The sequence below is a fragment of the Panthera leo genome (assembly GCF_018350215.1).
Source record: "Panthera leo isolate Ple1 chromosome D1 unlocalized genomic scaffold, P.leo_Ple1_pat1.1 chrD1_random_Un_scaffold_75, whole genome shotgun sequence".
NCBI lineage: Eukaryota > Metazoa > Chordata > Mammalia > Carnivora > Felidae > Panthera > Panthera leo.
Window position 1 is genome coordinate 20,505 of NW_024962224.1, and position 17,942 is coordinate 38,446.

At 36.2% G+C, this 17,942-nt stretch overlaps 1 protein-coding gene across 1 annotated transcript; it reads left to right on the forward strand.

The window, feature by feature from the left end:
* Positions 1-16,164: 16,164 nt before the first annotated feature.
* LOC122212744 (olfactory receptor 56A3-like) lies at positions 16,165-17,100 on the forward strand. The gene has a single exon (XM_042926688.1). The coding sequence runs from the start codon at positions 16,165-16,167 to the stop codon at positions 17,098-17,100; it is 936 nt and encodes a 311-aa protein (XP_042782622.1).
* The last annotated feature ends 842 nt before the right edge of the window (positions 17,101-17,942 follow it).

Here is a 17,942-nt window from a genome sequence, read left to right on the forward strand (position 1 = left end):
AAAAAATCAGAGTTGAGGAATACAATAGCTGATATGAAAAACACATGAGAGGGAATCAACAGTAGATCAAAGGATGCAGAAGAAAGGATCAGCAATCTGAAAGATGGGGTAATGGAAAGCACCCAAGCTGAACAGCAAAAAGAAAAAGAAGTTTTTAAAAATGTGGATAGGTTAAGGATCTCTTGGACAGCATCAAGTTAACACATATTTGCATTGTAAGGGTCCCATAAGAAGGAAAAGAGAGAAAGGGCAGGAAACTTATTTGGAGAGATAACTGAAAACTTCCTTAACCTAGGGAATACAATAGACATCCAGGTTCAGGAAGAACAGAGTTCCAAACAAGATGAACCTAAGGAGGTCCACATAATAATACATAATAATTAAAATGTCAAAGCTTAAAGATAAAGAGAATTTTAAAAGCAGCAAGAGAGAAGCAAGATTACATACAGGGGAAATCCCTCAAGGCTACTAGCTGATTTTTCAGCAGAAGCTTTGTAGACCTGCAGAAAGTAGCATGATATAGTTAATGTGCTGAAAGGAAAAAACTTGCAACCAAGAATATTCTAATCAGCAAGGTTATCATTCAGAATTGAAGGAGACACAAATAAAAGTTAAAGGAGTTTATCACCACTAAATCAGCCTCACAAAAAAATGTTAAAAGGATGTCTTTAAATGGAAAAGAAATGACCATAATTACAAGTAATGAGACTATAAATAAAATACAAAATATGACAACATATACATAAACAGTGGAGAAGAGAATAAGAAAAAGGTTTTTTTTTTTTTAGAATGTGTGTGTTTGAACTTAAATGACCATCAACTTAATATAGACTTATATATCCTTAGGATGTTATATATAAACCTCATGGAACCCAAAACTAAAAACCTGTAATAAATACACAAAAATATGAAGAGAAAGAGAGCTAAACATAACACTACACAAAGTCATCAGTAACAAAAAAAAGAGAGCAAGAGAAGAGAAAAATAAACAGAGAAAGACAAAAACAACCAGAAAACAATTAATAAAATGGCAATTAGTACAAACTTATCAATAATTATTTTAAATGTGAATGTTCTAAATGCTCCAATCAAAAGACAAAAGGTGGAAGAACAGAATTAAAACAAAGAAACAAAAACAAGACCTATCTATATGCCACCAATAAGAGACTCATTTCAGACCTAAAGACACATATAGACTGAAAGTAAACGGCTTGAAAAACATTTACTATACAAATGGAACAGCAACAACAAAAAGCCAGGGTAACAATACTTATATCATAGAAATAGACTTTAAAACAAAGATTGTCAATATATGCAAAAAAAGCATTTGACAAAATACAGCATCATTTCTTAATAAAAACCCTCAAGAAAGTCAGGATAGAAGGCACACTTTAGTATCATAAACACCATATATGAAAGGGCCACAACTAATATCTTCAATGGGGAAAAACTGAGAGCTTTCCCCCTGAGATCAGGAACACGACAAGGATATCCACTCTCAACACTGTTGTTTAACATAAAGTTGGAAGTCCAAGCCTCAGCAATCAGACAACAAAATGAAATAAAAGGCATCCAAACTGGCAAACAAGATATCAAACTTTCACTTTTCACAGATGACATGATACTCTATGTGAAAAACTAGAAAGACTCCACCAAAAAGCTGCTAGATATATGAATTCAGCAAAGTTGCAGGATGTAAAATCAATGTACAGAATTCAGTTGCATTTCTATACACCAATAATGAAGCAACAGAAAGAGAAATCAAGAAATTGATCCCATTTACAATTGCACCAAGAACCATAAAATACTTAGGAATAAACCTAACCAAAGATATAAAGGATCTGTATGCCAAAAACTATAGAAAACCTATGAAAGAAATTGAAGAAGACACAAAAGAATGGAAAAAACATTCTATGCTCATGGATTGGAAGAACAAATACTGTTAAAATGTCTATACTACCCAAAGCAATCTACACATTCAATGCAATGCCAATCAAAATTGCACCAGCATTCTTCTCAGAACCAGAACAAACAATCCTAAAATTTGCATGGAACCTCAAAAGACCCCAAATAGCCAAAGTAATGTTGAAAAAGAACACCACAGCTGGAGGCATCACAATCCCAGACTTTAGCCTCTACTACAAACCTGTAATCATCAAGACAGTATGGTATTGGCACAAAAACAGACATATAGACCAATGGAATAGAATAGAGAACCCAGAAATGGACCCACAAATGCATGGCCAACTAATCTTTGACAAAGCAGTAAAGAGTATCTAATGGAAAAAAAAGACAGTCTCTTTAGCAAATGGTGCTGGGAGACCCAGACAGCAACATGCAGAAGAATGAAACCAGACGACTTTCTTACACCTTACACAAAAATAAACTCAAAATGAATGAAAGACCTAAATGTGAGACAGGAAACCATCAAAACCCTAGAGGAAAAAACAGGCAACCACCTCTTTGACCTCAGCTACAGCAACTTCTTACTCCACACATCTCTGAAGGCAGGGGAAACAAAAACAAAAATGAACTATTGGGACCTCATCAAGATAAAAAGCTTCTGCACAGCTAAGGAAAGAATCAACAAAACTAAAAGGCAACCGACAGAATGGGAGAAGATATTTGCACATGACATATCTGGTAAAAGGTTACTATCCAAAATCTATAAAGAACTTACCAAATTCAACACCTGAAAAACAATTAATTCGGTGAAGAAATGGGCAGAAGACAGGAATAGACACTTTTCCAAAGAAGACATCCACATGGCCAACAGACACATGAAAAGATGCTCAACATCTCTCATCATCAGGGAAATACAGATCAAAGCCACATTGAGTTGCCACCTCACACCAGTCAGAGTGGCTAAAATTAACAACTCAGGAAACAACAGATATTGCCAAGGATGTGGAGAAATGGGAACCCTCTTGCACTGTTAGTGAGAATGCAAACTGGGGCAGCTGCTCTGGAAAACAGTATGTAGGTTTCTCAAAAAATTAAAAATAGAATTTTTAATTCTATGACCCGGCAATAGCACTACTAGGAATTTATCCAAAGGATACAGGAGTGCAGATTCATAGGAGCACATGTACCCCAATGTTTATAACAGTGCTATCAACAATAGCTAAATTATGGAAAAGGCTTAAATGTCCATCAACTGATGAATGGATAAAGGAGATGTGGTTTCTATACACAATGGAATACTACTTGGCAATGAGAAAGAATGAAATCTTGCCATTTGCAACAATGTGGATAGAACTGGAAGGTATTATGCTAAGTGAAATAAGTCAGTCAGAGAAAGACAGATATCATATGTGGAATTTGAGAAACTTAACAGAAGACCCCATGGGGGAAGGGAAGGGGGAAAAATAGTTTCAAACAGAGAGGGAGGAAAACCATAAGAGACTCTTAAATACAGAGAACAAACTGAGGGTTAATAGGAGATGAGAGGGAGGGGAAAATGAGTGATGGGCATTGAGGAGGGCACTTCTTAGAATGAACACTTGATGTTGTATGTAAGCAATGAATCATGGGAATCTACTCCTGAAACCAAGAACACACTGTATACGCTGTATGTTAGCTAATTTGACAATAAATTATATTTAGAAAAAATAAATAAATAAAAAGAAAAGAAAAGAAAAATTCATCCTAGTAAAAGCCAGTGGAAGAGGCTTAAAATTATGAATATTAATTTAATTCTTGTCCTATCTTTCTTACCGTTGTTGGTGAACATTGCTCTTGGGTGAGCAAGTTTCCAAGTGCCTCAAAACAAATAAAATAATAATAATAATAATAATAATAATAATAATAATAATGCAAAACCTGTAATAATAGACAAAGAAGGGCATTACATAATAATAAAGGTAACCACCCAGGAAGATATAACAATTGTACATATCTATGTACCAAACACTGAAGCACCTAAAAACATAAAGCAAATATTATGGACATACAGAGAGAAGTTGATGGTAATAAAATAATAGAATGGAATTTTTTTAATGTTTATTTATTTATTTTGAGAGAGAAAGAGAGAGAGCAGGGGGCACAGAGAGAGAGAAGAGAGAGAATCCTCAGCAGGCTTTGCATTGTCAGCACAGAGCCCAACACGAGGTTCAATCTTATGAACCTTGAGATCATGACGTGAAGCAAAATCAGGAGTCAGACACTTAACCAACTGAGCCTCCCAGGCTCCCCAGAATAGGATTTTAATACACCAGTTACATCAGTGGATAGATCACTCAGAAAATAAATAAGGAAACAATGTTTTTGAATGATACATTAGATCAGATGGACATAGTAGATATATGCAGAATATTCCACCCAAAAACAACTGAATACACATTCTTCTCAAGCACACATACAACATGCTCCAGGATTGATCACATGTTCGGCCACAAAATTCTCAGTAAATTTAAGAAGACTCAAATCATATCATGCATCTTTTCCAACCACAATGGTATGAAACTAGAAATCAATTACAAGTAAACACACAAACACACACAAGAAGGGTAAACATGCTACTAAAAAACGAATGGGTTAACAAAAAATCCAAGTAGAAATAAAAAAATACATAGAGACAAATGAAAATCAAAAAACATGTCCCAAAACTTTGGAACACAATGAAAGTAATTCTAAAAGGGAAACATATTTGTCTTTCTCTGTCTTATTTCACTTAGCATTATACTCTCTAGCTCCATCCATGTCATTGCAAATGACAAGATTTCATTCCTTTTAATGGCTGAATGGTATTCCATTGTGTATATATACCACATCTTCTTTACCCCTTCATTATCAAAGGACGCTTGGGCTGCTTCCACAATTTGCTATTGTAAATAATGCTGCAATAAACATAGCAGTGTACATCCCTTTGAATTAGGGTTTTGGCAGTAAATATCCAGTAGGTGATTACCAGATCATAGGGGTAGTTCTTTTTTTAATTCTTTAAGAAACTCCACACTATTTTCCACAGTGGCTGCACCAGTTTCCATTCCCAGCAGCAGCGCAAGAGAGTTTCTTTTTCTCCACATCCTTGCCAACACTTGTTTCTTACATTTTATTTTAGCCATTCTGACAGGTGTAAGGTGATATCTCATTGTGGTTTTGATTTGCATTTCCCTGATGATGAATGATGTTGAACATCTTTTCATGTGTCTGTTAGCCATCTGCATGTGTTCTTTGAAAAATGTCTGTTCATGTCTTCTGCTCACTTTTAATTGGATTATTATGGGGGCGGTGAGTTGAGAACCATATAAAGTTCTTTACATATTTTGGATACTAACCCTTTATCAGATATGTCATTTGCAAATATCTTCTTCCATTTTGAAGGTTGCCTTTTAGTTTTGTTGATTGTTTCCTTTGCTCTGCAAAAACTTTTTATTTTGATGTAGTCCCAATTGTTTTTCTTTACTTTTGTTTCCCTTGCCTCAGGAGACACATCTAGAAAAATGTTGCTATGGCCAGTTTCAGAAAGATTATTGCCTGTGCTTTCTCCTAAGATTTTTATGGTTTCAGATCTCACATTTATATATTTAATCCATTTTTTAAATTTATTTTTGCTTATGGTGAAAGACAGTGATGCAGTTTCATTCTTTTGGATGTAGTTGTCCAGTTTTCCCAACACTTATTTGAAGAGACTGTCTTTTTTCCATTGGATATTCTTTTTGCTTTGTCAAAGATTAATCATCCACACAACTGTGGATTTACTTCTGGGTTTTCTATTCTGCTCCAGAGAGCTATGTGTCTATTTTTGTGCCAGTATTGTACTGTTTTGATTACCACAGCTTTGTAATATAACTTGAAGTTTGAAACTGTGTTACCTACAGCTTTGCTTTTCTGATTTCGCTCATGTGGAATGTAAGAAACAAAGAAACAAAGAGAGAGAGAGAGCAAAGGAGAGAGAGAGAGAGAAAGAGAGAGAGAGAAACCAAAATACAGACCCTTAACTATAGAGAACAAACTGAGGGTTACCATAGGGGAGGGGCGGGGTGGGGGCAAGATGGGTAAACAGGCAATGGGGATAAAGGAGTACACTTGTCATGATGAGTGCTGGGTGTTGTATGGAACTTTTAAATGTGTGTACCTGAAACTAATATAACAGTGCATGTTAACTATACCAAAATTTAAAATAAAAATTAAAAAATATAAAGTTTTTAATTTAAAAATAATAAATAAATAAATAAATAAATAGGAAATACATAGCAATAGAGGCCTACCTCAAGAAAGAAGACAAAGCTCACATAATCTCACCTTACACCTAAAGTAATTGGAAAAAGAACAAAGAAAGCCCAAGGTCAGTAGGAAAAAGGAAATAATAAAGAAATAAAGAAAGAAATGACAGAGACTAAAAAATCGACAGGAAAGATCAATGAAACCAAGAGCTCACTCTTTGAAAAGATAAAATTTAAAAACCTGTAGCCAGACTCATCAGACAGAGAAATACAAATACCATATGATTTCAATTATATGTGAAATCTAAAAAACAAAACAAACAAATAAATAAACAAAAAGCAGAATCAGACCTGTGCAGAAAATAAACTTATGGTTGCCAGAAAGGAGAGGGGTGGGAAGGTAGGCAAAATCAGTTAAGGAGGTGGGAGATACAAACTTCTGGTTATGGAAACAATAAGTCATAGGAATAAAAGGTAAAGCACAGAGAATATAGTTAATGGTATTTTAATAGCATTGCATGGTAATAGATAGTAGCTACACTCGTAGTGGGCATATAGAGTTGTTGAATCACTATGTTGTATACCTGAAACTAATGTAACATTGCATATCAACCATATTTAAAAAAAGACAACCCACAGAATAAGAGAAATATTTGCAAATTATGTACCTGATAAAGGACTTGTATCTAGAAAATATAAAGAATTTTTCCAATTCAACATATAAAGACAACCCAATTAATAAATGGGTAAAGGATCTGAATATACATTTTTCCAAAGAGGATATACATATGTCCACTAAACATGAAAAGATACTCAATCTCATTAGCCATCAGGAAAATGAAAATCAAAACCATAATTACATACCATTTTATTCCCTCTAGAATTGCTATAATGAAAAAGGCAGGTCAATAGCAAGTGTTAATGAGGATGTGAAGAAACAGGAATCCTCATACACTGCTTGCAGAATGTAAAATGGTGAAGGCACTTTGGAATACAGTCAGATAATTTCTCAAAAGGTTTTAAAGACTTACCGTATGACCCAAAAATTCTATTCCTAGGTATACACTATATATATATATATATATATATATATATATATATAAAAGTGTGTGTGTGTATATATATATATACATACATATATACATATATATATATACATACATATATATATACTAGTGTGTATATATACACACACACACTAATATATATATATATATATATATATATATATATATTATATATACAAAACTGTTACTCAAATGCTGATAGCAACATTATGCATAATAGACAAAAAAGGAGTCAACCCGAATGTCCATTAATTGATGAATGAATGGATCAATAAAATGTGGTATATCAATATAATAGGATATTATTAAGCAATAAAAACAAATGAAATACTGATACACACACTACAACATGGAAGAACCTTGAAAACATCACACTAAGTGAAAGAAGCCAGTGTCAAAAAATCACATATTTCATGATTCCATTTACATGGTATGTCCATAATAAGAAATTCTGTAGAATCAAAGAGTAGATTAGTAGTTGCTTAGGGGGCGGGTAGGTTGGGGGGCTTGGGAAAAACAGGGACTGGTAATGGATATGGGGTTTCTTTTTTGGGGTGACAAAATGTTCCAAAAATTATGATGATGATTGTATAACTCTGAATATATTAAAAGCCATTGAATTTTACAGTTTAAAAAAAGGAAAAGGAAAAAAATCCCACAAATTTCCAATATTTGGAATGAAAAAAGGATATCACTACAGGGTATACAGACTGTAAAAAGATAATAAAAGAAAATTATCAGCAGCTTTGTGCCAATAAATTTTACAACTATACAAAACGGTCAAATTCATGAGTGGCATAAATTATCAAAATCGATTATGATGTTTAATTTTATTTGTCAACTTGAATGGGCCATCAAATGCCTAGAAATTTGGTCACATATTATTGTGGATATTTCTGTGAGAATGCTTTTAGATGAGATTTACATTTAAATAAATGGAATCTGTGTAAAGCGGATTGCCCTTCATAATATGGCTGGGCTTCATCCTATCAGTTGAAGGCCTGAATGAAACAAAAAGACTGGTGTGGTGCTAAGCATGAGAGAATTCTCCAGCAGACTGACTCATCTAATTTGGCTTTATCTGATTCTATAGCAGATGGCCTTCAGATTTCAAGTGGAAGATTAGCCTTTTTGGATCTCAAGCCTGCCGACTCACCCTGCCAATTTTGGACTTGCCAGCCTCTCTATACCCATGTGAGCCAATTTCTTAATAAATTGATTGATTAACTCTAGCTAATACACTAATACAAAGAGAAAAAGAAAATCTGAATAAAGTTTCATTTATTGAGAAATTTTATTTTACAACCCTTCCACACACACACACACACACAAATTTCGTCACACATGATGTCCATAGTGAATTCTAGTAAACATTTAAGGAAGAAATGGTACTAGTTTTTCAAAAACTCAGAAAAACAGAGTAAAGTAAAAAAATCCTAAGTCGTTTTATAAGACCAAAATTACCCTGATATCAAAACTAGAAAAAAATATTACAAGAACTTTTCAGACTAATTTCAAAATCTTAGCAAATAAAGTATGTACATTTAAAGGGAAAATATAGTATTCCAGGCAGGATTTATTCCAGAAATGCAAGGTTGGTTTACCACTCAAAAATCATTTATTGTAACTTTTCACATTAACTAAAACAATTTTGGGAAACAGAATAAAGTCCAATTCTCCTTTCCAGATATTAATATATTTCACAAGGCAGTTGTAATAAAAACATTGTAGAACTGATTTAAAAATGGTCAAATACACTAACTTAGATAATGATGTGAAGAACAATAGATTCTTATATATGAGAATATAACAAATTTCATAGTTGACCACACAAATCAGTATTATTAGATATCTATTTCTAACCAGTACTAAATAACCTTTATTCAGTAAATTGTGTTGACAAAATGGGTTTCCCATTTGCAGAAAGCAAAGTTGATTGAATACTTCAGAAAAATCACAGGTAATATTTAAAATATTTAATAACTAGTATAACAAAATGACACTAACTGATCAAAGTGAATTGGCATCGTGACACATAACTAAAAACTATCAGCTTTCCAAATATGTAACCCTTAATTTCTCGATCCTAAATACATAACAGACACCAGGGCAGTGGTGGGGACAGTCACCCAGAGACATCAGAATGCAGACTTTTATCAACTGTCTTAATGACCAAAATGACTATACCAGAGTAAACAACTTGATATCAGCCCCATGATAGCACAAACCATAAAGACATAAAAATAAAGATAAGACTTAAGAGCTTATAGAAAATACAGAGTAACAACTTTGGGACCTTGAGATGGGGAAAGAGTTCCTAAACAAGAGTCAACAGTAGGAAGTATCAGGAGAGATCTAGACAGGGTTGCCTATAGCAAAATTAAAGATTTCTATTAAAGTGGTAGTCATCAAAACAGTATGGTACTAGCACAAAAACAGACACATAGAACAATGGAACAGAAGAGAAAACCCAGAAATAGACCCACAACCCTTCAACAAAGCAGGAAAGAATATCCAATGGAAAAAAAATCTCTTCAACAAACGGTGTTGTGAACGCAGGACAGAGACATGCAGAAGAATGAAATTGGACCGCTTTCTTATACCATACCAAAAATAAACTCAAAATGGGTGAAATATGTAAATGTGAGACAGGAAACCATCAAAATCCTAAAGAAAAACACAGGCAGTGACATCTTTTACCTCAGCCGTAGAACCGTCTTACTAAACATGTCTTCAGAGGCAAGGGAAACAAAAGCAAAAATGAACTATTGGTAAAAGCCTTCCACACAGTGAAGGAAACAATCAACAAAACTAAAAGACCACCTACAAAATGGGAGAAGATATTCACAAATGACATATCTGAAAAAGGGTTAGTATCCAAAATCTACAAAGAGCTTAATGGGGTGTCTGGGTGGCTCAGTCAGTTAGGCATCTGACTTCAGCTGAGGTCATGATTTCACCACTCATGAGTTGTAGCTCCTCATTGGGCTCTGTGATGACAGCACAAAGCCTGGAGCCTGCTTCTGATTCTGTGTCTCCCTCTCTCTCTGCCCCTCTCTCGCTCATACCATGTCTCTCTCTCTCTCAAAAATAAACATTGAAATTTTTTTAAAATAAACATTTTTTTAAAAATTAAAAGAAAGAACTTATCAAACTCAACATCTAAAAAACAAATAATCCAGTTAAGAAATGAGCAGAAGATATGAACATTTTTCCAAAGACATACAGATGGCCAAAAGACATATAAAAAGATGTTCAACATCACTCATCATCAGGGAAATACAAATCAAGACCATGATGAGATACTGCCTCACACTTGTCAGAATGACTAAAATTAACATCACAGGAAACAACAGATGTTGGTGAGGATGTGGAGAAAGAGGAACCCTCTTACACTATTGGTGGGAATGCAAACTGGTGCAGCCACTCTGAAAAACAGTTTGAAGATTCCTCAGAAAGTTAAAGATAGAACTACCCTATGACCCAGCAATTGCACTACTAGGTATTTACTCAAATGACACAAAAATACTGATTTGAAGGGGCACATGCACCCTGATGTTTACAGCAGCATTATCAGCAACAGCCAAATTATAGAAAGAGCCCAAATGTCCATTGACTGATAAATGGAAAAATATGTGGTATAGATAGATACATGTAGATAGATGATGATGATGATGATGATGATGATGATGATGATAGATAGAGATTATAGAGATACAGATATAGATATAGACGATATAGATGATATAGACATAGGTATATACAATGGAATATTACTCAGCCATCAAAAAAGAATGAAACCTTGGGGCACCTGGGTGGCTCAGTCAGTTAGGTGTATGGCTCTTGATTTTAGTTCAGGTCATGATCTCATGGTTCATGAGATCGAACACCACATTGGGCTCCATGCTGTAAGCATGGAGCCTGCTTGGGATTCTCTATCCGCCCCTCTCTCTTTACCCCTCCCCACTCTCTTTCCTTCTCTCTCTCAAAATAAATAAATAAACATTAAAAAAAAAAAGAATGAAATCTTGCCATTTGCAATGACATGGATGGAGCTAGGAAATAAGTCAGAGAAAGACAAACATATGATTTTGCTCATGTGTGGAATTTAAGAAACAAACCAGAGGAACATAGAGAAATGGAAAAAAAGAGAAAGAGAAGGATGCAAACCATAAGCAACTCTTCACTACAGAGAACAAAGGACAATGTTCTCTATACATTGGGGTTGATGGACAAAGGTGGATGGGAAATGGACAATGGGTATTAAGGAGGGCATTTGTTGTGATGAGCCCTGGGTGTTTTTTGTAAGTGATGAATCACTAAATTCTACACCTAAAATCAATTTTACCATATATATTAACTAACTAGAATTTAAATAAAAATTGAAATAAAAAAGTACATCATGTTCAAAAATAGACAAATGTGTGACAGATTAGGAGAGGATGTTAGCAATGTCTAAAACAAGAATTAAATGTTCTAAAACTTAAATTTTTTCATATAAAATTATGTACGTTATCAAGAAAAAAGAAGAGCAAAAATGAGTAAAAAGTATAAGTAGATAATTCAGAGATAGGAAAACCAGAATGACTAAAAACTTTATTTAAAAAACACTAAGCAGGGAGCCTGGGTGGCTCAGTCAGTTAATCATCCGACTCTTGATTTCAGCGCAGGTCATGATCTCACAATTCACGAGTTCAAGCACATTGATAATAAATGATTTTATTATTAATATTAATAAATAAAAACATTAGCATAAAGCTATATGAAGGGCATGATATTAGTATATAATAATATGAAAAGTGTGGCTATCTCAGTTCAGGGCACCAAAGTCCCCAAAGGAAAATAAATGTAGGCTTCATGTTTCACAACAATTATTAAGTTAAAATCAAATTACATTTTGTAAGGTCTCATTGTAACAAAAATACTTTCACATGGGTATCCTCTCTGGAAAATGCGTTTCATTTCTCAATAGGTAAAATTGTTGTTCATTTCACTTTTATCATTATAATGTCATGGCTAAAGTCACCATAAGTGAGTATCTAACCATTCAACAACATGGACAGGCAATACCAGTCCTTCACTGAGCATGTGCCTGGAATCCACAAGAATGTGTAGACAAACTTAGTGCATCCTTGGAGGGAGATGATAGCATATATGTACACGAATGAATGCACAGTTGTATATGTAAGTCTTTGACATGCAGAGAAATAACCCACCCCAGGCATATAAACAATATAGTGCCTCATAGGGCTGGGCTCCCAAAGGCTCCTTTTTCTCAGGTAGAGATAACCATCCTCTTCCTTAACTATATGCCTATCTATTCTAGAAGGGCCTCATGAGATTGATATTCTTGATTTCCATCTCCCTCTCAAGGGAACAGGAATGGACAGGTTCCCCCAAGGCAGCATCCCTAAGGCCACTGAGGTTATAAGAGTCTCAGCTTTACTGTTCAGATTTCCAACACCAATGGAGCCAGAATCCATGCTGTAGCATCCTCTGAAAGTGAGTCTGCGAGGGAAATCCCAGAGAGGGACATGCGGGGCAAAGACACCAAGATTTGCCAGAAGGCAGGAGCCTTATTTCTTCAGTCCAGATGTGTATCCCTGTTGTTTCCTGAGTCAAGGGTGCTTGAGTGGTCTAAACAGAGGTAGTAGAGCCTGTGTCCTGTGTGACAAAAGGATCCTTCTTAATTGCCTTGACCACATCTGGGGTTTCATGTACCAGGGATATAGTTAAACTGACGCTTATCTATGGAAAATTAATCAATGTCTTAGGATAGCTGTAAAATGAATAGATTTTTTTTAAATTTTTTTAACGTTTATTTATTTTTGAGAGAGACAGAGACAGAATGAGAGTGGGTTAGGGGCAGAGAGAGAGGGAGACACAGAAGCAGAAGCAGGCTCCAGGCTCTGAGCTGTCAGCACAGAGCCCGACACAGGGCTCGAACTCACAAGCTGTGAGATCATGACCTGGGCCGAAGTTGGACTGTCAACTGACTAAGCCACCCAGGCACCCCAAAAAATGAATTGATTTTTCAGTCTGAAGTCTGGAAATCTAGAGGCCACACAAGAGAAAATCTGTGTATATATACTTGATTCATCAGGGGGAGAAATAAACTCACTCTATGTCATGACAAAGATCAGAAAACAAAGATGCGTATAAGAGTGAAGAGAGGGAGAATAACTTAATTCAATATATTCTAAAAGCTGAAATGCTAATACTAGAAAAAGCTTCCGGGGGCGGGGAGCAGGGGGATGCTTTTCTTTCTGTCTCTGGATCCAGTCTAAATTTGAAAGATAGACTGGTGGGAATATTTCACAAATTTATCCAAATACCATGAGGCTAGGCAATCCTTTTCATCCCCTCCAAATCTCCAAGTCTGTGTTTCCAGGGTGTCATAACATAGTTCCATCCTGGAGACTGGGGTTAATTCCATAACATAGTTCCATCCTGGAGCCTGAGTTAATTCCCTGCACTGGTCTCCAGCTTCAACTGGCTTCCTCAGCCTGTCCCTGATGGAAGCAAGAAGTAACTAGCTTTGGGGCCTCAGTCTTACTGTTGCCACAGAGAGTCTCTCATTGCAGAGGAAGATTGAAAAAGGAAAAGAAAAATATATATGTATATCCAAGTACTTTAGCCCTAGAGCTGAGTAGATACTCATTGCTTGTTGAATAAATTATTGGTTGAAAAAAACAGAGAAAGGAGAAAAATAGAAAAAAAAAGACTTAAAAATAAGATGGAAAATTATTCCTTTGTGCTCTCCAGGCATTCTATCTTAGTGCTGGAAATAAGCTTTCCAAGACTGCTCAGAAAAAAAAAATCTGCTTCTTCTAGGTTTCCTTATGGATCCTCTTTTCCTGCAGTAGAGGTGTTTCCATGTGGCTGAATCCTCTAGAAATCAAGCAGGGATCCTACATCCAGTTTAACTACAGTGAGATTTGAGGTCGAGCTAAGAATGAGAGTGCTATAACGTTACTACATAAGATGTGAGCAGAGAAGAAGCTGGAACAAAAAATTAAGTGCAAAAGACAAATCCTGACAGGAGGAAGTAGTGTCAGAATTTGACACTGAAATTTGCATGTGCTGGGATAAAATTAGCTGGTATAACAGCAAGTCTACCTTGTATATACTGTCTCACTGACACAGATGAGACAACTTTCAAACCACTCTGAAATTTACCAAGGCATTGTTAACATATGCTGTCCTTAAAAACAGGAAAAGGAGTGGGAGCTTGTTTTGAAATTACTTTTGCTTCCCAAGACAGACACACAGTTCCTGGCAGACACTAATAGGACAACACTCCCTTGGTTTTGAAGCAGAACATCAAAAGGAATGAAGAGGAGTTGGCGAAGCAGAGGGTAATTCCTACTACCTTTCTCTGACCCAGCAATTCCCAGGGCCATTGGTAAGAAGGGTTGAGGTCTAACAAAAAACAAAGTGATCAGGACAGGAAGTGTGGGAGCAAGGACATACACAGATGAAAACAAATGTGTCATTTTAACAGCTACATCCAATGGCTTCTGATCATTGAAAACTAGTTTCAGTTCTTGGTTCATACTTCTATTAAAAATCCTTTCTTATCACCTCAGCCTCCATTCCAAAAATGCCTCGCTACTATGGTAATCAACTTTCAAAAATTGTTGTTACCCTAGGGGGATAGGTTTCTTTTTACAGAGATTGAAGAACGAAACACAATGTCATGGCATTATACGGCTCAGGAATTCTGACAGACTATCTAACCAATGTTCCTTTGCTGATTAGAAGTAGTACAGTATAGGTGGCTAAAAATTGGGTTTTAAACGAAATAGAACTTTGCATCTAGACTGAGTATTATTGTAAGTGATCTTGGAATTTTCTCAACCTTTCTTCACCTCATTTCCCTCATTTGTAAAGTCAGGTAAGACATACCTCACATAGTTGTTTTAATCTCAAGTGAGATAATGCTCCAAATATAGATTAACACAGTGCCTAGTAAGTATTGAAAATCCATTGAATACACTGCAGACATTTTTATTTTCTTGTTAGCTAAACAAATGCAAAACAGTTAAGTTTAAATACTGAGGAAGCAGAGTAATTTCCACACATGGGATGACATCTGAACAGAACACCAGTGCCAGGTGAACAAATCTAGGGACCCTGCACAGCATGATTTTTAAGACTCCAGATATGCTGATCTCAAACATGTTGCAGGCATCTCTCACTGCAACAGGCAACTCTTTTTCATGACTTTCTTTGGACTTGCTTTTAAAAGTCAGCAGGAGAGGAGTCCTGGGAACACTTCACTTTCATGTGAATGAAGTTCATCTTCACCTACCCCCTCTCAAAATATTCTGCATACTGCTCTGTCATGATTCTTATCATTGTCTTTATATTTATCTAACCTTATCACCAAGGAAGGATTGTCACTTCCTTGAGAACAAAGATAATCTTTGTGTCTCCTGTATATAAAGGGTAAATAAAAAGCACACAGAAAGAAAGGAGTCACAACACTGAGCAGTACCTGCTGTGGAAACTGGGGACATTATCTAGGCAACTGGGTAGAGAGATTGAGAGAGGAATTACTGAAGACAAATCTCACCACCTTCACATTGCTGAAATCAGGGGGTCTATTTTATCACAATGTTCAAAAGTAAACATGCTGCTCCTAGCTAACTGAAATTACTAATTCGATTTTATAAGATTGTTTCATTAAGAAATTAGAAATATTCAGGAAATGAGGAGAAACAAAATTTGCTGAAGATTTAAATGAATTTCTTTTTTCTGTATGTAACATGCAAAATCCCCAGTTAAGGCAAAATAACCTGATGGAGCCATAAGTTACATCCAATGAACTCGAATTTTTTTATTTCATTTTAACCACAGTCAGAGGTTAATTTTGATCCTAATTTTTTAGATCATCAAAGAAAATCTGTAGAAACAGAATCCACAAGATGACAACTCATGGAAATGACTCCACTAGGGTTTCAGACTTTCTCCTGAATTGTTTTGTCAGGTCCCCCAGCTGGCAGCTCTGGCTGTCCCTGCCCCTCAGCCTCCTATTCCTCCTGGCCATGGGGGCTAATGTTATTCTCCTAATCACCATCCGGCTGGAGGTCTCTCTACACCAGCCCATGTACTACCTGCTCAGTATTGTCTCCCTGCTGGACATTGCTGTCTGCCTCACTGTCATCCCCAAAGTCCTGGCCATCTTCTGGTTTGACCTCAAGTCCATCAGTTTCTATGCCTGCTTCCTCCAGATGTACATCATGAACTGCTTCCTTTCCATGGAGTCCTGTACATTCATGGTCATGGCCTATGACTGCTATATCTGCCACCCACTGAAGTACCCATCCATCATCACTGACCAATTTGTAGTCAAGGCTGCTGTCTTTATTTTGGCCAGGAATGCACTTCTTACTGTGTCCATTCCCATCCTCTCTGCCCGGCTCCATTACTGTGGGAGAAATGTCATTGAGAATTGCATCTGTGCCAATATGTCTGTCTCCAGGCTCTCCTGTGATGATGTCACCATCAATCGCCTCCTCCAGTTTGCTGGAGGCTGGACACTGCTAGGATCCGACCTCATCCTCATCTTCCTCTCCTACACACTCATACTGCGAGCGGTGCTGAGACTCAAGGCAGAGGGTGCTGTGGCCAAGGCCCTGAGCACATGTGGCTCCCACTTCATCCTTATCCTCTTCTTCAGCACCATCCTTCTGGTCTTCGTGCTCACTCATGTGGTGAAGAAGAAGGTCTCACCCAATGTGCCAGTCCTGCTCAACGTCCTCCACCATGTCATCCCTGCCGCCCTCAACCCTATAGTTTATGGAGTGCGAACCCAGGAGGTCAAGCAAGGAATCCAGAGATTACTGAAGAAAGGGTGGTAATAAGGACAACAGGATCTCTGCATTTCTAATACATGATGACTTATAAATCAGTTAATGGAAAATTGGGTTGGAACTCATAGCTCAAATAAATTGAGATAGTAAGTTCAAGGAAAGAAGTAAATTTAAATCTGAAACAATTTCTTGACTCTATCCCTCTGCTTCAAATCCTAATGCTCCCCCAAGAAAAATCTCGCATTTCTGTGACTTTTTAAAAATTTTTCCCAATCTTTGGAGTTCTATTCTGTCCGAAATATGAGAACTCAGGAGGATGAACTCTATAGTTGAGAAATAAATCCCAGTTAATACTGTATTTACATTTCTATACAAGTAATTTTTTAAATATAAAACTGTGGGTATCAATGCCCTTGGTTGTAACATTGTTATTAATTTATTACTGTTTTTAACCTAGTTGCATAATGCAGTTGAAAAAGACCACAGTATTTAAATGTTAGGTCTGAATGATGAATAATAGCTAGAGTCCATAAGTAAATCTCTTTCCATTACCTCCAACTAAGCCAGTAATTTTCTTCTCTTCCCATCTTTGCCCAAGCAAAGACTGCGCCTTTTCTGGTGCAACCCTCAGAGGGCTAAGGCTCTTGCAAGAATTGCTCACATGTGGAGAAATGAGATTTACTGGGTTTCAGAGAAGTTATCACACAAAGCCTCTTCTTTGGTGTCCTCACACCAGTGTCTGTGCTTGAAGCTTCATCTTCAGAATTCGAAGACTCACTCTGCGATGTGCGTATAGGTTTCTGCTTTGGTGTACTAACATGTCACAGCATCAGAAGATGTCCCAGCAATGAAACGTTAAGCTATTAGGGCCTACTATTAATTAAGCAAAG

Coding starts and splice junctions, on each gene's coding strand:
- LOC122212744 (XM_042926688.1), top strand. CDS start 16,165: ATGACAACTCATGGAAATGACTCCACTAGGGTTTCAGACTTTCTCCTG.